This window comes from Acartia tonsa, chromosome 7 (genome assembly GCF_053477335.1).
Source record: "Acartia tonsa isolate MP-2025a chromosome 7, ASM5347733v1, whole genome shotgun sequence".
NCBI lineage: Eukaryota > Metazoa > Arthropoda > Copepoda > Calanoida > Acartiidae > Acartia > Acartia tonsa.
The window spans coordinates 11936829-11957536 of NC_137266.1; the positions used below are offsets into that span (position 1 = coordinate 11936829).

Genomic DNA, 20708 nt, shown 5'->3' on the forward strand with positions numbered 1-20708 from the left:
TACAATAATAAGATTAAAAATTTTTCAGCCCGTGCTTGGGAATAAAAAAATGGTTTTAATCTTATAATTGTATATTCTATAGCCGCAGAAAGCTGTTTATAATACGATGCGAGAAATGACTATTATTCTTTTTAAAACTAAAATTAAATCAACTCTAACACCCTCACTCCAGTACCAAATTTTTCTTTATAACATTAATAAAAGTCTTCGAATGCAGCCCTCCTCTTATTGAGTGCCCGTAGAGGCCTCTAGGGGCCTAGACCTAGTACCTGAAAGATCATATCATTTCATTTTGAATTATATTTATTTTCTGAAATAGTTTTACCTGTGTTTAAATAATATCACATTTGGAATAGACAAAAAAAATATATATATTTAAAATCGCAGCTATTTCTATATAATGAATACCGGAGATTATTACATATAAGAAATCCGCTAAAAAAATTAATATCACTTGTTGTTGTATTACAAAACAATTAAGCTTGATAATAATACATTCAATAAATTTTGTGCATCTTAATATAATCAGTGATTTCAATCGATTCAAACAATAACATTTCATTATGTGAAAATCTTAAAAGTTATTAGAACTCGAATCTCTGAAAATTTATTTACAATATAGGTATTTTTCTGTATAGATAACAAATATTATAGTGTCAATTTGAATAAAAATATATATGAATATGTATTACAGTATTTGTGCAATTTTATAAAAAAAAGATTAGACTGGCTTTCAAAGTAAAAAATAGTTTTTATTTTGATGTAAGGGGGGAGGGGTGGGAGGTTGTAAAAAAATCAGCTCAAAATCTATAATTTAATTTTCTATAAGTGTACAAACTCCGTCTCCTCCCCCTAATACCGTTATCACTTCAAAACAAATGAAACAATTTTGAAAACTAGATTCCAACCAAAGCAAATTTTCTTTTCTTGATTTATCCATAGCATTTGATGGGATCCAGACATCCTTTGTTTGCCTTCTGATGGCCCTTCTCCAGGTACCTCTGGTGATAATCCTCTGCTGGCCAAAACCTGGAGAAAACATCGTTTTAGAAAAATATTGAATTTAATAACAAGAATACCTACTTCCATATGCAGAAAAAAATCTTAATTATCTATAATACAAAGAAGACCAATGTCTACCTGTATGTCCGTCTGTCTATCTAAACATTAACATCTCAGTAACCACAGAACCGATTGGGTTCAACTCCTCAGGGAATGTACCTACTGGTCCTGTGATGGCTGTAATCTATTTTCTTATTATCAAATTTCATTTTACTTTTTCTTCTTAAATCTAAAATATAAAAAGTTGGGTTGTCGAAATTAAACTCTCCTCCCCCATCCTAAGTGCCTCTAGGGGCGCAGCCGCTAGTATAATATAGAAGATGCTAATTAATCATACTTACAGACAGGCGGACAAAGTGAGTTATTACGTAGAAAAAAAGAATTTTCAAAAATTATCAGGAATCTAATTCAGAAGTAGCCTAGGTAATGAAAACAATAAATGGCCTCATGGCATTGCCAATAAACCGACGAACAAAGCCATACATAGACTAAATAGGTAAAAAATTAGCTTTATTTCCATAATTGAAACTGAGAAAATTATGTTTGTATTCTAGCCGTATGAACAGATGAAAGGACAGACAAATCTGTGACTTTGTCTGTGCATGGTAATGAGTTGCGCCTGTTTTGTGCCATGCAATGCAGTGTGTCGGAGCCGTTTAATTTTAATGCGGCTCCGGCTCCGCGGAGCCGTATCTGGAAATACGGCTCCGGCCCCGGCTCCAGCTCCGGCTCAAACCTTAAAATTAATATATCAATTTTTGTTCATTATTGAATAGGTAAGATAAAATAAAATAATAATATAAAATATTTTGCTTTTATTTGATTAAAGCTATATAAAAGTAGAGGGATGTGTGTCTTTTTGTTAAGTAATAATAGTTTTTCAGTTTATTATATGGAAATAGACCGTTGCCAAATTATAATATTACTTAAGAAAATCATTTTTAGCTAATCTTGAGCCGAAGCCGTTTTTAACGAAAAATACGGCTCCGGCTCCACCAAAAATGTTGCTGCTTCCGGCTCCCGGCTCCGAAACGCTGGTGCCAAGGCATTTCCCATAATCTAACTATTAAAGTTACACACCTGGCATAGCAGCAGAGGGTACCATTTTTGCATCTTTCTATCACCTCCCCAACGTCGAGCGGATGCGTTACGTGTTGAGCCAGAGCCGCGGGTTTAAAATAAAAACATAAACTTACTTTGCTGTTTTCTTAACTTCAACCACAATCTTATTGGCATATTTGGGCTGAACTTCTTTTATAAACTCCTCTGCCAGTCCCTAGCAAATAAATATTTTAAAAGCAAAGCTTTTCTATAATTAGGGTCGGTCCATCCTTTCGTCTGTAACTCTGTAACGGCTATCGTAAAGAATGTCTTGCCGATTTTAAACTTGGGTGTATTTTTTTTCCAGGGGGATTCCATCTAGGAATGTAAAAGTAGACTCCCCCCAAAAAGTTAAAAACATATTTCAAGAACCAATGAAATACTATATCGTTCCAGCGGTTAGCGAGATACTTCAGTACCTACACACAGACAGATCGAAAATACATCCTGTTACTTTTACATCAAGATACTATGAAAAATTACATTTTAAGGAGTATTGTATAAGTTCAACGGTTTAAAAGATCCTTCAGTACACACAGGCAGAAATCATCTTACTTTCATATATAAGGATGTAACTTTGAATGTTTTATACCTTTTGCGCATCGGTATGATAGTAAATTCCGCTACGGTATTGGGTTCCACTGTCGTTTCCTTGCCTGAATAATAGTTTCATTTTTTGAGTGTCAAACTGTTGGCCTAAAAGCAGGGATCTAAAGGGATAAATGGCCGTTAAATTGATGTACATCCTCAATGATAAGACCCAAAATTACCCCGACTGTAGATTAAAACTAGCGCTTTTTATATTTGTCGATTTCTCTGGGGAGGGTGGTGGTACCCTCCCCCCAAATAGTTATAAACCTTCCCGGGACCTATAAGAAGTTGCCTTGTTATGAGAACCCGATCGATTCAGCGGTTAGCGAGATCCCTCGGTACAAATAGACATCCTTTTACTTTATTATAAGGATTAAAGGTTTAACTTTTGGACACTTCACTTAATGAGGCAACCAATCCAAATGCATTAAAAGTCACCAAAGTTGTTAAGCCAACGAATAAGAAAACTTTATTATAAAACTTTTGGGGATGGTGTAATAATGACCCCTCCCTCCCTCGCCTAAAATGCACATTTTTATGTTTAGGTGATGTTCAATGTTCAGGTTCATTGATGAATTGAGTAGCGAGATCCTTCGGTACACACACATACACAGACAGACACACATACAGAGATCCTTTTATTTTATTACACCTAAGGATAGAACAAATTAAATGAAAATAAATAAATCAATGTGAGTCAAAACATTGTGTTTTTTGCCTAGCAAAACCTTTTATATTTTCTCTTTTCACTTCCGTTTCATCTTTGTTTTCCGGACATAATCTAATAAGATATAATTCCTCAAACATTTCTCTTTTAAGGAGGACAGCTACTCTGCAATCTTTATTTCTAATAGCGCAGCTACTCTATAATCTTTTTAAATATGGTACGTCTGAACAGCTGTAAGTCTAGAGTAATATAGCAATCGATATATTATTATTTGGATTTTTATGTACTTAATATGTATTTAGTATAATAATACTCGCAGCTGGCTAAAATAACGATAACCCCCCATCCACCCTCCCCTCCTAATAATGAATAAACGAATCAACGAAAAAGAAAATGTTATTATAAAACTTAGGAAACTTTTGTAATAAACAGCCTAATTTCCCCTTCCTCCATGGTAGTTTACTCATATTTCATTAAAAATTTTGTTATCTTGTTAATTCCGAAATACTTCTCTTTAAGCTAAGTCTTAGAATACGTATAAAAAAGTATTTTTCTAATATGTTAAATATGTAATTGAATTATTGTGAAAATCTTTTTGTTGTTATTCTTATGGTCATTAATCTCCTTGTTTTGTTATAATATGATTATACAACAATACACAACAAACAAATGAAATTTCATAAATAGATACGTGTAAATCATAATTCTTATTAATGGCAAAGCTTTTCTACATTTAGGGCGAAGTCCACATATATCACTGGTCGCTGGAAGGGAAAAGCAGTTTTTTGAATGGGGCTATCTGAGGTTATTACAGATTCTGATATATACATATATAGACGAATAAAAAATGCAAAAAACGAAATCAAAAGCGTTCCTTCTTGAGAGAAAATCCGGGAAAAAGATTTTAGCTATTTTTAACCTAAAATTCACATTGGCAAGCCTGCAAAAAATATAAAGACATTTCAAACATGTCATTGCTCAGCACCTAGAAGTGGTAGAAAAATGCTACGCATACCATTGGAAAGCTCATAACCTCTAGTTTTCATAAAGGTATATAACTTTTTTTGTACTATTATAAGTTTTTGAGCTATCCTCTGAAGTATACACAAGTTTTAACAATGCAGTTTTTTCTTTAATTTTAAGTTTGATACTTGTTACGCAACCCTTTTTAAAACAATATTGCTTAGCACCTAGTTATATATATTATTTTATATAGGTACTAGCGGCTTCGCCCCTAGCCTCTAGGGGCTTTGCCCCAAGAGGTGAAAAAAAAAATATGGCGAAAATCGTAAAGGACCATGGCAATATCCTTCAAAAAAAAAAAAAGAAAAAATTGGGGGGGGGGGGATTTTTTGATTTTTGGGGGGGTTGGGGGTGTACCACCCCCCACGAAAATAGCTTAAAACCACCACAGGACCAATAGGTAGATACCCTGAAGAGTAAAATCCGATTGGTTCAGCGGTTACCGAGATCTTAAGGGACAGACAGACAGACGGACAGACGGACATCGTTCTACTTTGTATTATAGATATTATAGGTACTTTCAATTTAAGCTTTGGAATGTGTATAGTTTTTAGTAAGAACCAAGGAGGAGGAGGGGGGGGGGGGGGGGGTTATACACTAGTAAATGAAATGCAGTATAAAATTTTGCCCTGGTTGCGTTATATTTATTGACCGGATTCTTTTTGTAAAATCTTTGATATGATTAAATTAACCAGTAAAACTCTAAAAATTGAATTTTGGCACTTTCCTTCTTGGGGCTAGTGGGGTAAAACAGCCCCCAAAACACTAAAATTATAAGATATGAGATTATTTTTAAAGACATTAAGTTAATTTTTAAAAGCGAAGCTTTTCTATAATTAGGGTCGGTCCATCCGTACGTCCGTAACGGATAGCTTTTTTTGTTAATTTAGGCATGTTAGAATTGTCCTATCAATTTCAAATTTTGCATGGTGATTCCTTTAGTAGTTAGGTACGATTTAGAAAGCGTAGCAACTTTATAATCATCACCAAAATGTCCGTACGTCCATTTTAAACATGTTGATTTTTTAATTTTTTTAGCAAAAAATTTTTATGTGATCTAATCATCCGATTGATCTGATTTTTGGTATATTGATTCCTGGGACAACAAAGTATAATGTAATAAGCGAAGCAACTCTATAATCAAGTCCTAAAAATGTAAGTATGTCCATATACATTATCCTGAATCAAGCTGTTTTTCAACAAATTTACTTACAATTTTGCTTTGACTCTTACACATTTATATTTTGATTATTCAGTTCTGACACTATACAAGCGTTAATGTCTGTTTGTCCTACCGTTTCTGTGCTTTGCTTTTATGGATGTTGTCATCCTTGTTTTAATGTAAACATTTTTGGACATATTTAATGTCAAGCTAATTTTTTTAATATAAATTTTTTTGACATATTTTAGCAAAGTAGTCACTAAAGATTTCATTTTGGCACTTTCATTCTTGGGGCTAGTGGGGTATTTCACCCTCCAAAATACTAAAATTTTAAGTTATTAGCCTTTTCTAAAAGATATCAAGATGATTTTTTTAACTTAAAATTTATTCTCATAATTTAGATATGTAGCCATATCTATGTAGCACTTTCCTTCTTGGGGCTTCCTACAACATATTAAAATTATAAGTCAGTATCAGATTTTGCCCTGGCTGTTTTAGACTTGTTGTTATAGTTATTTTTTTAACTTGGTTCTTTGATGTTATTGGTTATAAGATATGAGATTATTTTTAAAGACATTTAGCTATTTTTTTTTTAATGTGTAATGTGGGGTAAAACACCCTTAAAATACAAAAGTTATGAGTTCTGAGCTTATTTTCAAAGATTTCATGTTGAACTTTCATGAAAACTTATTTCACATCATAGAAAAAAAATAATTTAGTCCTTGAAAGAGGTGCCTAATTGAAATCTATAGTGATTATTTAGTTAAGTTATTTGAAAAAAAAAGTTTTCATTAAAAAAATCAGCCCAATATTTTTTTAAATAAGCCCAGAACTTAAAGTTTTAGTAGTTTTGGGGGAAGTTTTACCCCACTAGCCACTAGAAGGAAAGTGTCAAACTTAATGTTTATTGATAATTAATCATATAAGAGATTTTACAAAAATAATCAGATTAATAACTATACCAACTAGCCCAAACATCCATAGCAAAATTGTATACTAAAGTTCATTTCCTATAAGTGTATAAACTCCCTCCCCCCTTCCTTGTATTTTATAACTTAACAATTGGTGGTTGTTTCACCCCACTAGCCCTGAGAAAGAAAGTGTTAAAATGAAATCTTTAGTTGCTACATTGCTCCATTGTGTGATAAAGTTTACATTAAAAAATCAGCTTGATATCTCTAAAAAAATTAAGTCTTAAATTTTAGTGTTTTGGAGGGTGAAATACCCCACTAGCCCCAAGAAGGAAAGTGCCAAAATGAAATCTTTAGTGGCTACTTAGCTAAATTATGCAAAAAAAAGGTTTACATTAAAACAATTAGCTTGATATCTCTAAAAATAAGCTCAGACATTAGATTTAAGTGTCTTAGCCTCTTAGGGGCTGTTTTACCCCATTATCCCCTAGAAGGAAAGTGACAAACTTCAATTTTCAAAGTACTACTGGTATATTTAATCATGTAATTTTACAAAAAAAAATCAGGTTAATAACTATAACAACAAGCCCAAAAACATCAAGGGCAAAATTTTATACTGCATTTCATATACTCCGCCCTCCCTCCCTGGTTCTTACTACAAACTATACGCATTTCAAAGACAATTTTTAATTAAGATAAAATTAAAAATTACCCCAAAATATACAAATGTACCTATATAAAATAATTATATAACTCCTGAATGCTAAGCAATATAATTTTAAAAAGGTTTGTGTAACTAGTATCAAACTTAAAATTCATGAAAAAACTGCATTTTTAAAACTTGAGTATACTTTAGAGGATAGCTCAAAAACTAATAATAGTACAAAAACGTTATATACCTTTATAAAAACTAGAGTTTATGAGCTTTCCAATGGTATGCATAGCATTTTTCTACCACTTCTAGGTGCTGAGCAATGACATGTTTAAAATGTCTTTATATTTTTTGCAGGCTGGCCAATGTGAATTTTAGGTTAAAAATAGCTAAAATCTTTTTCCCGGATTTTCTCCCAAGAAGGAACGCTTTTGATTTCGTTTTTTGCATTTTTCATTCGTCTATATATGTATAAATCAGAATCTGTAATAATCTCAGATAGCCCCTTTCAAAAAACTGCTTTTCCCTTCCGGCGACCAGTGGCATGTAACGAATTGCTCTGATAGACAATTTAGGCATGTTAGAATTGTCTTATCAATTCTTAACTTAGCATGACTATTCCTGTAGTAATTAGGTCCATTTCAGAAAGCATAACTGCTCTTCAACTATTTATAGAAAGGCAGTATGTCCATTTCAATTAAACTGATTTGATAATGATCAGAGACCTTAAGGGAAAAGACAATAGATAATATATTGATATACTGTACATTATCCAATTAAGATAACTCATACTTAAGAATAACATTATCAGAGGAAAGTTTTGACACGTGCACTGTATGAAAGTTTGTATGACTCAATAATATTTAGTAAAAGTCCCCAAACTTTATGAACCAATATAAATCTCCCCTAAATTTACCTGTTCAAAGTTGTGGGATCCATACGATCAAATAAAACCATCAACAGCTCCTAAACAAAGTATATTGATTGATTAACTAATAACTATAGTAGAGTGTTCGGACTTAATGCCAGAAGTTATATAATAACGTTTTCTTATTCGTTTGCTTAACAACTTTGGGGACTTTTCATAAATTTTGATTGGTTGGTTCATAAAGTTGAGTGTCCATTGCCAACGTTATACATCCACTCATCAAAATCAACAGAAGGGGTAATTTTGTGTATAATCATTGAGGATGTACATTACTTTATCGGCCATTCTCTTATCATTTTAGATCACTGGTACTTAACACATCCAATGTTAGATATATTTCATACTCAGAAAGAATTAATAGTTATTTCTTTCATCGTATTATAAACGGCTTTCCGCGGATATAAAATGTACAATTATAAGATTAAACCCAGTTTTTTAGCCCCCTAGAGGCCTATAGGGCATGCTGAGACTTTTTCAAGGGGCGATGTTTCTTGTGATATTCCTCACCCAAGTTAGTAATATCCCTTCCCTGGATCTATAAGTAGGCTCACTGTAAAGGAGAACCATATCGTTTAAGCGGAATTAAGCTATATACTCACAGATATCTTATTACTTTTATGTAAGGAATGTATAAAAAGTATGTACCTTGTAAGAAACAGCTTGAGGGTTGAAAATAAGCTGTACTGCTTCGGTATGTCCAGTACTGCCAGAACAAACTTGCTAAAATAAAAGTTGTATAATTATAGTTATTTATCATATCGTATCATAGAGAGCTTTCCGCAGGTATTAGGTTGAAAAAGATATTTTATGCTTAGAATAAAATTTGGAAACCCTTAAAAGTGTTTAAAGACCATTTTTCTCAAAAATTAAACTTTTAAAACTTTCAAAAGTCAAAAATAGACTTGGAAATTTAAAAAAAAAGTTTTTCTTGCTTTTAGGTAAGAGCCGGAACCGGAGTCCAGAGACGTTATTTTTAGATGCCGGAGCCGCAACAAAATCAAACGGCTCCGCATCCCTGCTCCCAAGAAATCAATTTTTCAAAATTCAAATAATCATTATCAAAAAAGCATAACGTTTTAATTGGACTTAAGGGACTTTCTGGTATTGATTAATTGAATATGGAGTAGCTACACTCTCTACGGGTGGATCGACCCTCTAAGGGGGGGTTTTTTAATGCAACCATCTCGTAATCAGTGATTAAATGGCACTTGGAATTCGAATTTCTATCTAAAATTTTTTATGAGTACCTAATCCTTGGTAGGTCTATTTTCCCTAAATCGAACAAAAAGTTGGAAAAGTAACGGCTGGCGGCTCAGCCGTTTAGCCGTTTTTTGCCTATTTTCAGGGCAAATTCATCATTAATTACGTAGGAATCAACTTTTTAAGACATATTTTTGGTTTAATTCATGTTGAATGATAGCAATAACCAATTTTTAAATTTCTAGTACCAACAGCTACCGGCTAAGACTGTTTGATAAGGTTTTTGAGTGAGAAAAAGTATTATGTGAAGATAGGTTTCGTGACTTTTTTGCTCTTAAGATAGTAATAAAATGGCAAAACAGCTGAGCCGCCAGCCGTTAGCCGTTACTTTTCCAACTTTTTGTTCGATTTAGGGAAAATAGACCTACCAAGGATTATTCATGCAAAATTTCTGATCGAAATTCGAATTCTAAGTGCCATTTAATCACTGATTACGAGATGGTTGCATTAAAAAAACCCCCCTTATATATATAACAAAAGCTTCAATTTAAGGGTATATTTGACAATATAAACACATTCTTTATTGTGTTAGGAAAAAATCAAATAATAAAAGACCAAAGACCTCTACCAGGCAATTAACAAAAATCACATTAACGCGCATTACATTAAAAAAGGATGACAACATTAATAAAAGCGAAGCACTGAAACGGTAGGAAAAAAGGACATTAACACTTATATAGTGTCAGAACTGAATTATCACAATATAAATGTATAAGAATCGGAGCATTATTGTAAGTAAATTTGTTGAAAAACTGCTTGAAAATGTTTATGGACATACTTACATTTTTAGGACTTTGCTTATAACATTATACTTTGTTGTCCCAGGAATCAACACACCAAAAATCAGATCAATCGGATAATTAGATCACATAAAAATTTGTTGTTAAAAAGTAAAAAAAAATCAACATGTTTAAAATCGACGTAAGGCCATTCTTGTTATGATTATAGAATTGCTACGCTTTCTAAATCGTACTAAAGGAATCACCATGCAAAGTATGAAATCTATAGGACAATTCTAACATGCCTAAATTAACGAAAAAAGCTATCTCTCTGTGACGGACGGACGGACAGACCGACCCTAATTACAGCAAAGCTTGGCTTTTAAAAATATAGAATAGCTAAGCTGCTGTACAACTTACCTCATAAGTTGGATGTTCTTTAGCTCCGGCGGTATAACCAACCATGGTATGCATTACACCTAAGATAATAATTCTTGTTATATGTGCAAGCTATAGGTCCTACATATTGATAACTTTAACTTAAAAAAAAAACAGTATTCTGCCAGTCAAATATAATACTTGAAATTTTGCTATTTATTTTAGATTTACACCTCCATTATTTTATTATACTATGACATCTATTCTAATGACATTGTAACATCCTATAATATAATTCACTGATTTACAGTTTGCAGATTAAAAGTGTCTTATTTGTTCAAAGAGTTTAGTACAATAATAACATCTACTTCTCATAAGATAAAAAAAGAGGGGGGAGAGGGAAGAGTGTGACGCTTTTTGAATCCAAAAGTAAAAGTCAAGGAAACTCAACTAAAAAAGAGATGCAACACTAACATTTGGTATTACGGTAGCTTTTCAGAGTTGAGTTTCTTTGACTTTCAGTTTTGGTTTTAAAAAGTATCACTCACCCCCCTTTGTACCTGGAACTCTTTGGAAAGCTAACTGGACACCCCAGAAACAGCCAGCTGCAAAGGTAGCAGTTTCTCCATCATCCTGAACATTTTAAATTAAAAATGTTTCCTATTCAAGCCAAAAATAATAATGTTGGCTGGGTGGAAGGGGACATTAGAATGTAAATTTCACTGGTATCCAAAGTTGTTATAACCACGTTATCTTATTCAATGGCTCAAAATTTAAATGAACAAACATATCATAATCCAGTATGGCTTCGGATCCGTATAGCGTCGTATTACAGATAATCTTCCACTAAAATCAAAATATAAATCATAAAATCAAGACCAGTTTTGTTAAACCGGGCCTTCGGTCCCTCGAGACTAACAAACCTGGCTTTAATCTTATAATTTTTCATTTTTATGACCGCGGAAAGCTGTCTATAATACGATGCGATAAATAACTATTCCTATATCTACCTTTCCAATGTTGTAAACTTCATCCTCAACTTTCTTACTGATTATCTCCTTCACCTCTGGATTGCTAAAACCTAGAATTAACTTCAATTAAGATGGGGGGAAGTTTTGACACATTTGAGTAAACCGCGTGTATAGGCTTTATCTGAGAGGATAGGTTATTAGAAATAATATCAATCTCATAAAGTAGGTAATAAGTTTTGAGATTTTTTGAATAGGCCTCCAGGTTCGGGAGCTTCAGGCCTCCAGGTGTTCTCTGGACAAGTAAAAAAAATTTAAGAGATAGAGTAAATTTATAAAACAAAATATGCATCTTTTATCTTCAAATTTGTAAATAACATTCAAATAAATGCATATTTTGTATTAAATTAGACCTCTAGTTTTCAAAAAAAAAAAATTAATTTTTTTACCTGTCTTTAGACCACCTAGAGGCCTGGAGCTCCTGAACCTGGAGGCATAGAGCTCCTAAACCCGGAGGCCTATCCAAAAAATCTTAAAACTTGGGAAAATTTATCATATAAGAATCAATAATAACCTATCCTCTCAGTCCAAAGAAAAAGCCTATACCTACACAAGTTTTACGCAAATGTGTCAAATCTTCCCCCGTTATTCTTTATCTACATTATGATTTAAGTCTTTAGATGGTTTAAGCTATTTTTCTGCCACCCTCCCCCTCTACCTTCAAATACGGTGTCCTTAAAGGCAAATAGGCTTATTATTGCATTTTAGTTGTTTATAAAACGACAGACATTAAGGGTCACATATCGAGAAGCTTTGCTTAAAAAAAGCAACTTACCTTTTACAGGACCCATTCCCATACCTAGACCAGTCCAGTTAAATATTCCTTCAATTATATACACCTGTCAAAATTATTACAATTGCTTAGGAAAATAATATTTTTCAGAAAAATTGCAATCTAGTATTAAAATATATATAAAATGGTATCTTAGGGATAAGACAATGGACTACAAATTGTCGCACATCTATGACGATAAACTTTGTTACCCTCTCTGTAGAATTGTCAAAGTTGTTTTTTGAAAAAAGTTCGATGAACACTACTACAAAATCATAATTCGATTAGGTAAAGTTTATAGGAAAACGAATAAGATCATGTGTTATGTACCAGTGTAATTTAAAGTCAAATGGCCCATCCCTCCCTTTATATTACATAAATCTAGAAAAGGATAGATTGATTAAACCATTGAAGGGAAGCTTTGAATTGGTCTTATTTAGGCTTAATATTATATTTTAAGGGTGTAAGTAGCTATACATTGGTTTAATATGATTGAAGATAAACATCACTTTGTCGTCCATTGTCTTGTCCCTTAAGATCCCTGAGAAGCTAATAACTATTTAAGATGAATAATTGAGGTGTATCTCTCTCTCCTGCACTGAGTAATATTCGTCCAATTGAGTCCTTCAGGGGTAGCTGGTTGACTCGGTGCACCTTCACACACGCAAACATTTTTCATTTTTATTTAGATACAAGAAATGAGTACACCGACAAACCTTCTAAAGGGACAAACCTCCTAAAGGGAAAAACCTCCTAATGGGACAAACCTCCTAAAGGGACAAGCCTCCTAATGGGACAAACGTCCTAAAAGACAAAGGTCCTTAATGGACATCTCTTAAGTAAAACTTCAAAAGATTTTTTTTTTTAATTACGAAATAAAAAAAAATCTTCCAAAATTTGAGGACAAAATCCACCAAGGCACAGATATTTCCAAAAAAGGCCCCCAAAATTAAATCTCTACATGTAGTTTAAATCATAAACTGAAGAAAAAAACCCAGTGTTTTTAATATGTAAACAAAATTATAATTCTTTAACGGTCCAGATCAATCTACAAAAACAACCACTTCTTCTAATTCATGAATTGTAAGAAAAAGTTAATTATACAGAAAATTCTAAATCTATCTGAGTATTTGTGTCTGTCTGTACCTTTACAGTGTAGCTTCTCATAGGTTATGCCAAAAATACCGTAAATATTTCTGAAGTCCCTTTAGGCGGTGCCATTGTATGACTGACTGGTTTTCCCTTCCTACAAAAGTACCGAAACTTTTACTTTTTAATACTACAATTGAAAGGGCCCCTAGAGGCCTCTAGGGGGCATATCTGCTAGTATGTTATATAGGAGTTAAATTATATGAAAAATGTATATTGTATAACCTTATGCATAAGTATATAAAAGGCTATACAGCCGAAAAAATCTGAAAAAATATTAATATAGAAAAGAGTACCTATATATCAAAATTATTATAAACAGTTATAAAAAAAAACAAAAATATAATTTTTTTATCACAGGTTAGGATTATTTCAGTATTTACTTTTACAAATTTAAAAACTATTATAGTATTAAATAAATTGCTGTTAAAATATTTAAATCAAATACTATCTATAGAAATCATTAGTTTGAATTCATATTGATAAATACTTTGATAAATGTATAATGTAAAATATATTGATTTGCATGCAAATTTTAATTTTCTGTCTTAAGTAGGAGAGCTTTGCTGTGCTGAGTTCTCGAATGTGATGGCAACATAAAATCAAAATAAAAAAAGGAAATTCAGTATAAAAATGTTTTCTTTCTTTTTCATTTTAAGTTGAATGAAAAGATTAGAGAATTCAACACAACCACACCTTTCCTATGATTCAGGGGTGTATATTCTTCACAAGATCACCCTCCTCCTTAAATTCTATTATTTTAAGGGATTTCAGATTTAGATGAGAGGACAAGTAGCTTTTTTCTAATATTTCCTCATATCTTTGGTGTTTTTTTTGTCTGATTTTCTAATAGTATCAGATGATGTCCCCCCCTCCCATACATTTTATTTCCCCCCCCCCCCCCGTTAGCCGGGGATATCATGCAGAATATACACCCCTGATAACATTATCAAAATAATTCAACAGGTTTGACAACACTATAAACATTGTAAGTCATCCTCTTTCTTGCCCACTGCAGTTGAGGTATCATATTCTTTCTAGTTTTAAATATGTCATTACATTTCAATTCAGGTATATAAAGGGATAAGACAATGGCCGAAAAATTGATTTTTATCCTCAATAAACATAAAATTACCCCTTATGTAGATTGCAATTAGTGGTTGAAAAGTTTAAATACTCAACAACAACAAACAATCAATATTTAACAAAAGTCTCCAAAGTTGTTAAGCTAACAAATAGGAATACGTTATTATAAAACTTTGAGGACTAGTGCAATAAACAGCCCAATGTCCCCTCCCTCTTTGCATTGATTTTAGGTGAAATTAAAAAAATAATAATAAAAAAAATGTTTTTTTTTATATAAGAGGAGAAAAGAATTAAACAAACGATTATTAACATCTGAAAAATAGAGAAATCTCACTCTGTACTATCTACTATAAATTTGGCTTTTTTCTGACTACTGGTGACCAATTTAAGCTCGTGTTAAAGCCTAACGCTCTTGCTATTCCTGTTTTCAACCTTTTTCTTTGCTCAAAGCTTCTCTTACTATTAATATCATTGTATGATTATAGTTCTGTTAAGAGCCTACAAAATTAAGATAGGAAAAACTCTTTAAAATCTCAAGTTATAATTTCCTATATGTAAAGCTTCCTAAAAGGGGGTATGATAAGGCACCGAAACAATATTTTATTTAAAACTAAAGGGGATCATGCACGAAAAAGAGCAAGTGAATTTTAGTACTTTCCAGTAGTGATGTCAAGTATTTTTTTGGGTGAATATACAAAAAAAAGTTGAACCACGGTTTTATATGAAAACAAATTAAAAAGGATAAGCTATTTTCATCAAAATAGTATCAAATGTTTTGTTGAGTTCAAAGTGTGTTTAAATGATCACGACAAAAATATGCTTGAATGCTATAAAAGTCAGAAGCATATTTATCAAACCATTTGATAATTGACATCCCTTTTACTAAATATATGACATGTGCTTAAAAAGTTTGCTTTTGAGTTTAAGCATTTGGTGATAAATCTCATTTTCATATTTTTTAATGTTTGCAATTTTTTATGGTACAACCTTAATTTATAGCGTTCAATTTAACAAAGACCTAGTACATTCACCAAATAAATGTCTAAAATTACTACTGGAAGGTGCTAAAACCTACTTGCTCTCGTTCGTTCATAGTCCCCTTTTATTCCCTTATTTTTTTTCTGTCATCATAAATATGAAAAATACAGGGGTGTTTATTCTGCACAAGATTTATTTTTTTTCCCCTTCTGCACAAGATTTATTTTTTTTCCCCTGCTACAAATTTTTTTTATTTTTTTCCCCCCCTAGATTTTTCTTAAAAAGTAGGGGGGGAAATAGAATAATATTTAAAGAACTCTTATTTTATTTATTTTATCCCTCCTACCACACATTTTTTTAGTTTTTTTAACCAAGGAGGGGGGCGAAATGGAAAAAATGTTTTCAGTTTTCTTAATTTTTACATTTTTTTTCCCTCCAACCACTTATCTTTTATTTCCCCCCCCCCCCCTGAGCCGGGGATCCCATGCAGAATATACACCCCTGGAAAAATATGTTAACAAATAAGGATAAATTGAACTTTTTGACACTATCTAAAAAATCAATTCATCAGTGGAACCTTGAAGTGACTCCAATATTAATTTTTCTCTCCATTGACTTTTCTGTTTTATCTTTGGTCGTGATGCTTCTATTCTTTCATCGAAAGCCAATTTTTCTTTAATTCTGGATATTTATGTCATAAATAGTAATAGCTATTTCAAAATTAAATATTAATATATTTAACTATATATGTAAGGGTGGAGAAGTGGAGATAACTATACTTAAATAAAACTCCCTCCACCTATAAAAAAATAGACAATTCATCTTAGCGTTTTTTTTTTTACATTCTACACAAGGCATTCCTTCTAACAGAAAATTTAGTTAGATAAAGAAGTTTTAGTTCCTTTCTTCTCTTTAACATTGATTTTGCCCTAAAATTAAATGTCATGTTACACTATTAATCTAAATATGGTTGACAACATTTATAAAAGCGAAGCTTTGACAAACATGAACACTTGTAGAGTGTAACTGTAAACACTTAGAGACTGCTAGTTTGTACAACATAATCAAAATCTAATCTAAATCCAGAAGGTAAATTTTAAAGTCACCAAATGAGAGGAAGTCTAAGGAACTAATAAAAAGTAAAATATCTTTTTTTTGAATTAAATCAAGTTACCCACCCCTGAATCAATAGCTGATTTTATCAAACCATCGTGTATAATGACAAAATTAGAGACATTAAGCCATACTAAAAAGCAAAGTTGCTTAGAATTTAATACAAAATATTCCTATCAATCCTGTTATAAAAAGCAGTAAGGTCTTATTGTCTGAAGTTAAGATTTCAATAACTACTGAACTGATAGAGTTCTCCTTTTTAGGAAAGCTTCATATAGGTCCTGGGATGGTTTTGAGCTATTTTATTTTTAGATCGAAGTCATTGGATCATAAATAAGACAAAAACTCAACTCACCCGGTCATTATAAAAAGCTTGTTCTGAAAGCAGCAACATATTTGAGATTTCCATAATACATCCATTATACATCCAATAGTCAAATAAGAGAAATAAGCGCCATCCTGATATGTAGGTATTGTGTGCTTCTTATTTGCAGATAGGCTTTGTGAGTCTTTGCAAAGGTTTCGTGACTTATTATTTTAATATCCATTTATTGATTGTTTGACTTTCACGAGGCCTTTGATAGTCAGTTGATGGTTCTTCTTGGTTATCTAAAACAAGAGAGCATTACTGATTAGCGTCTCCCTTCTTTTCAGGTGCAGGTACATTATTTTGTACAGAAGTGACTTCTTGAAAACTTGAAGAAAGTCTATCCAAGATAGAATTAAAAGTGTAGACTCTGTTTGTATCTAAATTTTCAGAATGAGCCGATAAATTTAGAGGTGGATGCATAAACGAGTTATCTGTAGAAGGTTGATGAAATATGTCTGAAGGATCTGGATCTGGGTGTTCTTGAGCATCAGAATAATCCCAGTCTAATGATGAGTCATCAGCAGTTTCATCTTCATTACAATGTAATAAATCAAAAACAGTAGAGGAATGTCTTCTCAGTATAGGTTTTGATTCAGGACTTGTCTGTTTGGAGGATTCAGAACTAAATTCAGATTCTGACAGAATACCATCTACTTGGAGAATATCCTTTTTATTCTGTAAACATGCAGTTATTTTACTTTTTGCCGCTGTTTTTTGATATCGTGCGGGTCTCTCTGTTTGCACAATATTTTCAGGTTCCATTGGTTGATGAACAATGACATTTGTTTCTATTTGATATGATGAATTTGCAGATTTAAGTTGGTCAGAAGCCTTTTGTCGTTGTAATTCTAATCTTCTATCCAAATCTTGATAAATGTCTGGTCTGGTATTTGCTGTATTCTGTATCCTAATATGTGATTAGTATTCTTGATTTTTATTTCCATTCACACTTTTACAATTTTCGTTTTCATCTTCAGAATTTTCTTCAACATTTCTGATAGGATTCCAATTATTTATTTTCTTTGTTGTTACAGGTTTTTCTTGTGGAATATGGTGAAAACTGTTTGTGACAAATACACGTTCACTGTTGGTTAGATACTGTTTTGAACGAATATTTGGGTTGTTGGAGTGTGGGTGAATAATTTTTTGAATCCTTACCTTTTCTTCTTCAGATTGTGATACAATATAGACATCTCTTGCTTTGTGCTTGTCAGATTTATTTTTTATTACTACAATATCACCTGGCTGGGGCTTGTGCTGTGGTTCCGGAACTTTTTCATTGTGTTTGGTATTATGTTTATCTCTTATCTGAACTTGATCTTTTCTTATCTTTTCATAATCCAAATTTAAATTTTCTCCCGTGTTCATATCACGGTTGAAATGAATCTCAAATGATGAAATTTGTCCTTGTCTGCGTAATTTATTATTCAGCCTGGATACTGTAATTTGAAGTGTTGTATTGTTTACTGGTCTCCCATCTGGTTCTATCCTTTTCAACTCCTGTTCAAGTTCTTGGCAACCCTTGTCTACTACGGCGTTGGCGTTTTTGTTAAAGACATCGGTTTGTATTACTTCAATTTGTAGTTTTTTTAAATCTGGGTCTCTATTATCAATTAATGGGCAGAATCCTTTAGCATTATCGACCGTTAATCTACATTTTCCTAATAGTTTGATAGGATTTATAGTTTCTATTATAGCAGATTTTAGTTCTTGGTGAGTTTCATTTTTGATAATTTTGGCTGCTGTTAAGCTAGAAAAATGATCACGAACTATAAAAATACACTGACCTTGTCTCCTTATTACATCTCCATGAAATTCGACTCCAGGGACTCTGACATCAGTTTCAGTTTTGTGGCTGGTCACTGTGGGTATTTTTTTCTGAGTAGAACAGAAGAAACATTCATTATATAACTTTTCTAGGGCCGGGGTTAATCCTACAGAGTAGAAAGATTTATCAAAATGAGCTTTGAGTTGAGACTTTGTAGGATGTTGTAAATGATTATGAATTTGCCATAAAACCGCCGGCAGATGTGATTGAGGTATAACAATCAGATCTTTAGTACTTGTGGAAAATTTGTTGTGTTGAGAAGGTACAATTAACATATTGTCTTTATCTAATTTTGCCACAGAGCACAATCTTCGTATTTCAGAATAAATTTTACCTGACTGTTTAGTTGGGGTTTTACCAGACTTCATGAGATACTTTGCATCTTTACATGCTTTCTGTTGGTCTTGTATGTTATTCCATGCTGTTCTGTTGTGTAATACAGATACTGGTTCCATATGATTTATAGCAGCAGGTATAATAACAGAGTCAGATTTTTCTGAAATAAACAAGCAAATAGAGCAGTGTTCAGCATTACATGAGCTTGGATGTCTTGACTGAAAATCACTACTTTGATTTTGATTGGACTTGCCACTTGCCAGTTGGACGACAATAGGTAATCTATTTATATTACTAATAAAACTTTGCATTCTTGGATTTGAACTGTAATGACCTTTTTTTATTAGTTTAACGGCATCTGCAACTGGTTTACTGTCGGGTGTTATAATAATGGGTTTAGTACATTCTTTTAATATGTTGTACTCCGAATTTATTGCTGTAGCAAATGCTAAACTTTCTAATTCACATGCCATCCATTTTGAATGATTAGGGCTCAATTTGGCACTATGAAATGCAACAGGTAGCTTTTTACCGTCTTTGATGCAATACAAAGTATGGCCTATACCTGGGGTTGATTTAGCAGCATCAACTTCTAGGAGCAGCTGGTCATCAGGATGAGGAAGGTACAGGGTCTGGAGCTTATCTACGGCTTCTGTTGCTAATCTAAATTGATTTATCAAGTTTCTATCCCATTCTATAACATCTTTAGAGTTTTTATCTGCCACTTCTAAGTCAAAAGGATTTAACATTAATGTGAGGTTTGGTGATGATGGAAGTAATGTTTTATATAATCCTAGCCAACTTCTTAGATCTTTAACAGTTTTTATGTCCTCATGTTTTGTATTTCTTAGGGCATTTACACGATGGGGGGATGGTGCTAAAAATCCACCTTGTTGCCATTTCCAACCTAATACATCTACACTACGAAGAAATACCTTGGTTTTTGACGGAGAAATCTTGATATTTGCAGCTTGAAATTTTTTCAGTATTTCCTTGTAGTTTTCCGCCGTTTCCATGGGGGTTCGTCCACCTACAATAATATCGTCAGCAATGCGTGCACATTTCCCAGCTTTCATCTCTGGACCTAATATTTTGCTCAGCATTTCATCCAGTTCTTCAGACTGTCCTATGAGACCTTGACCTGACCTTTTCAAAAATCTAAGCCCACCAAAGGGTGTTGAAACTCCAAGCCACTGATAATCATCTGAACAGACATGATTTTGAAAAAATCCTGAATGAAGGTCAGTAGTTATAATATAATTCCATTTACCCAATGTAGTGAAAATATCTTTAGGTTTGGTGATTGTAGTAGGAATATTTTTTAAGTAATCATTGAGTTGTGTAAAGTTTATGACAACTCTGACGTCATCAATTCCTAGATCTTGTTTAGCCTTATTTTTAGCCTTTTGTTTTCTGACTAGAAAAGCAGGGGAACAATATTGAATGGGTATATCATAGTCTTGAGGAATGCCAAAAACGCCCTTTTCTGTCAAATCATCACATACATTTTGTAAAAGGACTTTTGTTTGATGATCATAGTTAATGTTTTGAACTTTAGCTGCTGTTGGCCTATTCGGACCCGCCCAATTAAGTT

The 20708-nt window shown here is 32.6% G+C and overlaps 1 protein-coding gene across 2 annotated transcripts; it reads right to left on the reverse strand.

Annotated features, from left to right (window-relative positions):
• Positions 1–302: 302 nt before the first annotated feature.
• On the reverse strand, positions 303–14261 carry LOC145324834 (peptide methionine sulfoxide reductase-like). 2 transcript variants are annotated; one of them, XM_080167511.1, is made up of 11 exons: positions 13629–14261; positions 12847–12908; positions 12258–12280; positions 11465–11535; positions 11015–11087; positions 10497–10555; positions 8743–8817; positions 8086–8135; positions 2756–2819; positions 2259–2338; positions 303–1029 (listed from the first exon to the last, which is right to left on the reverse strand). In XM_080167511.1, the coding sequence occupies exons 1-11, from the start codon at positions 13635–13637 to the stop codon at positions 933–935; spliced, it is 663 nt and encodes a 220-aa protein (XP_080023637.1). In that variant the 5' UTR covers positions 13638–14261; the 3' UTR covers positions 303–932. The 2 variants fall into 2 exon arrangements, with proteins under 2 accessions (XP_080023637.1, XP_080023636.1); XM_080167510.1 differs by having other exon boundaries at positions 12258–12303; positions 12846–12908; positions 13629–14260.
• Between the last annotated feature and the right edge of the window lie 6447 nt (positions 14262–20708).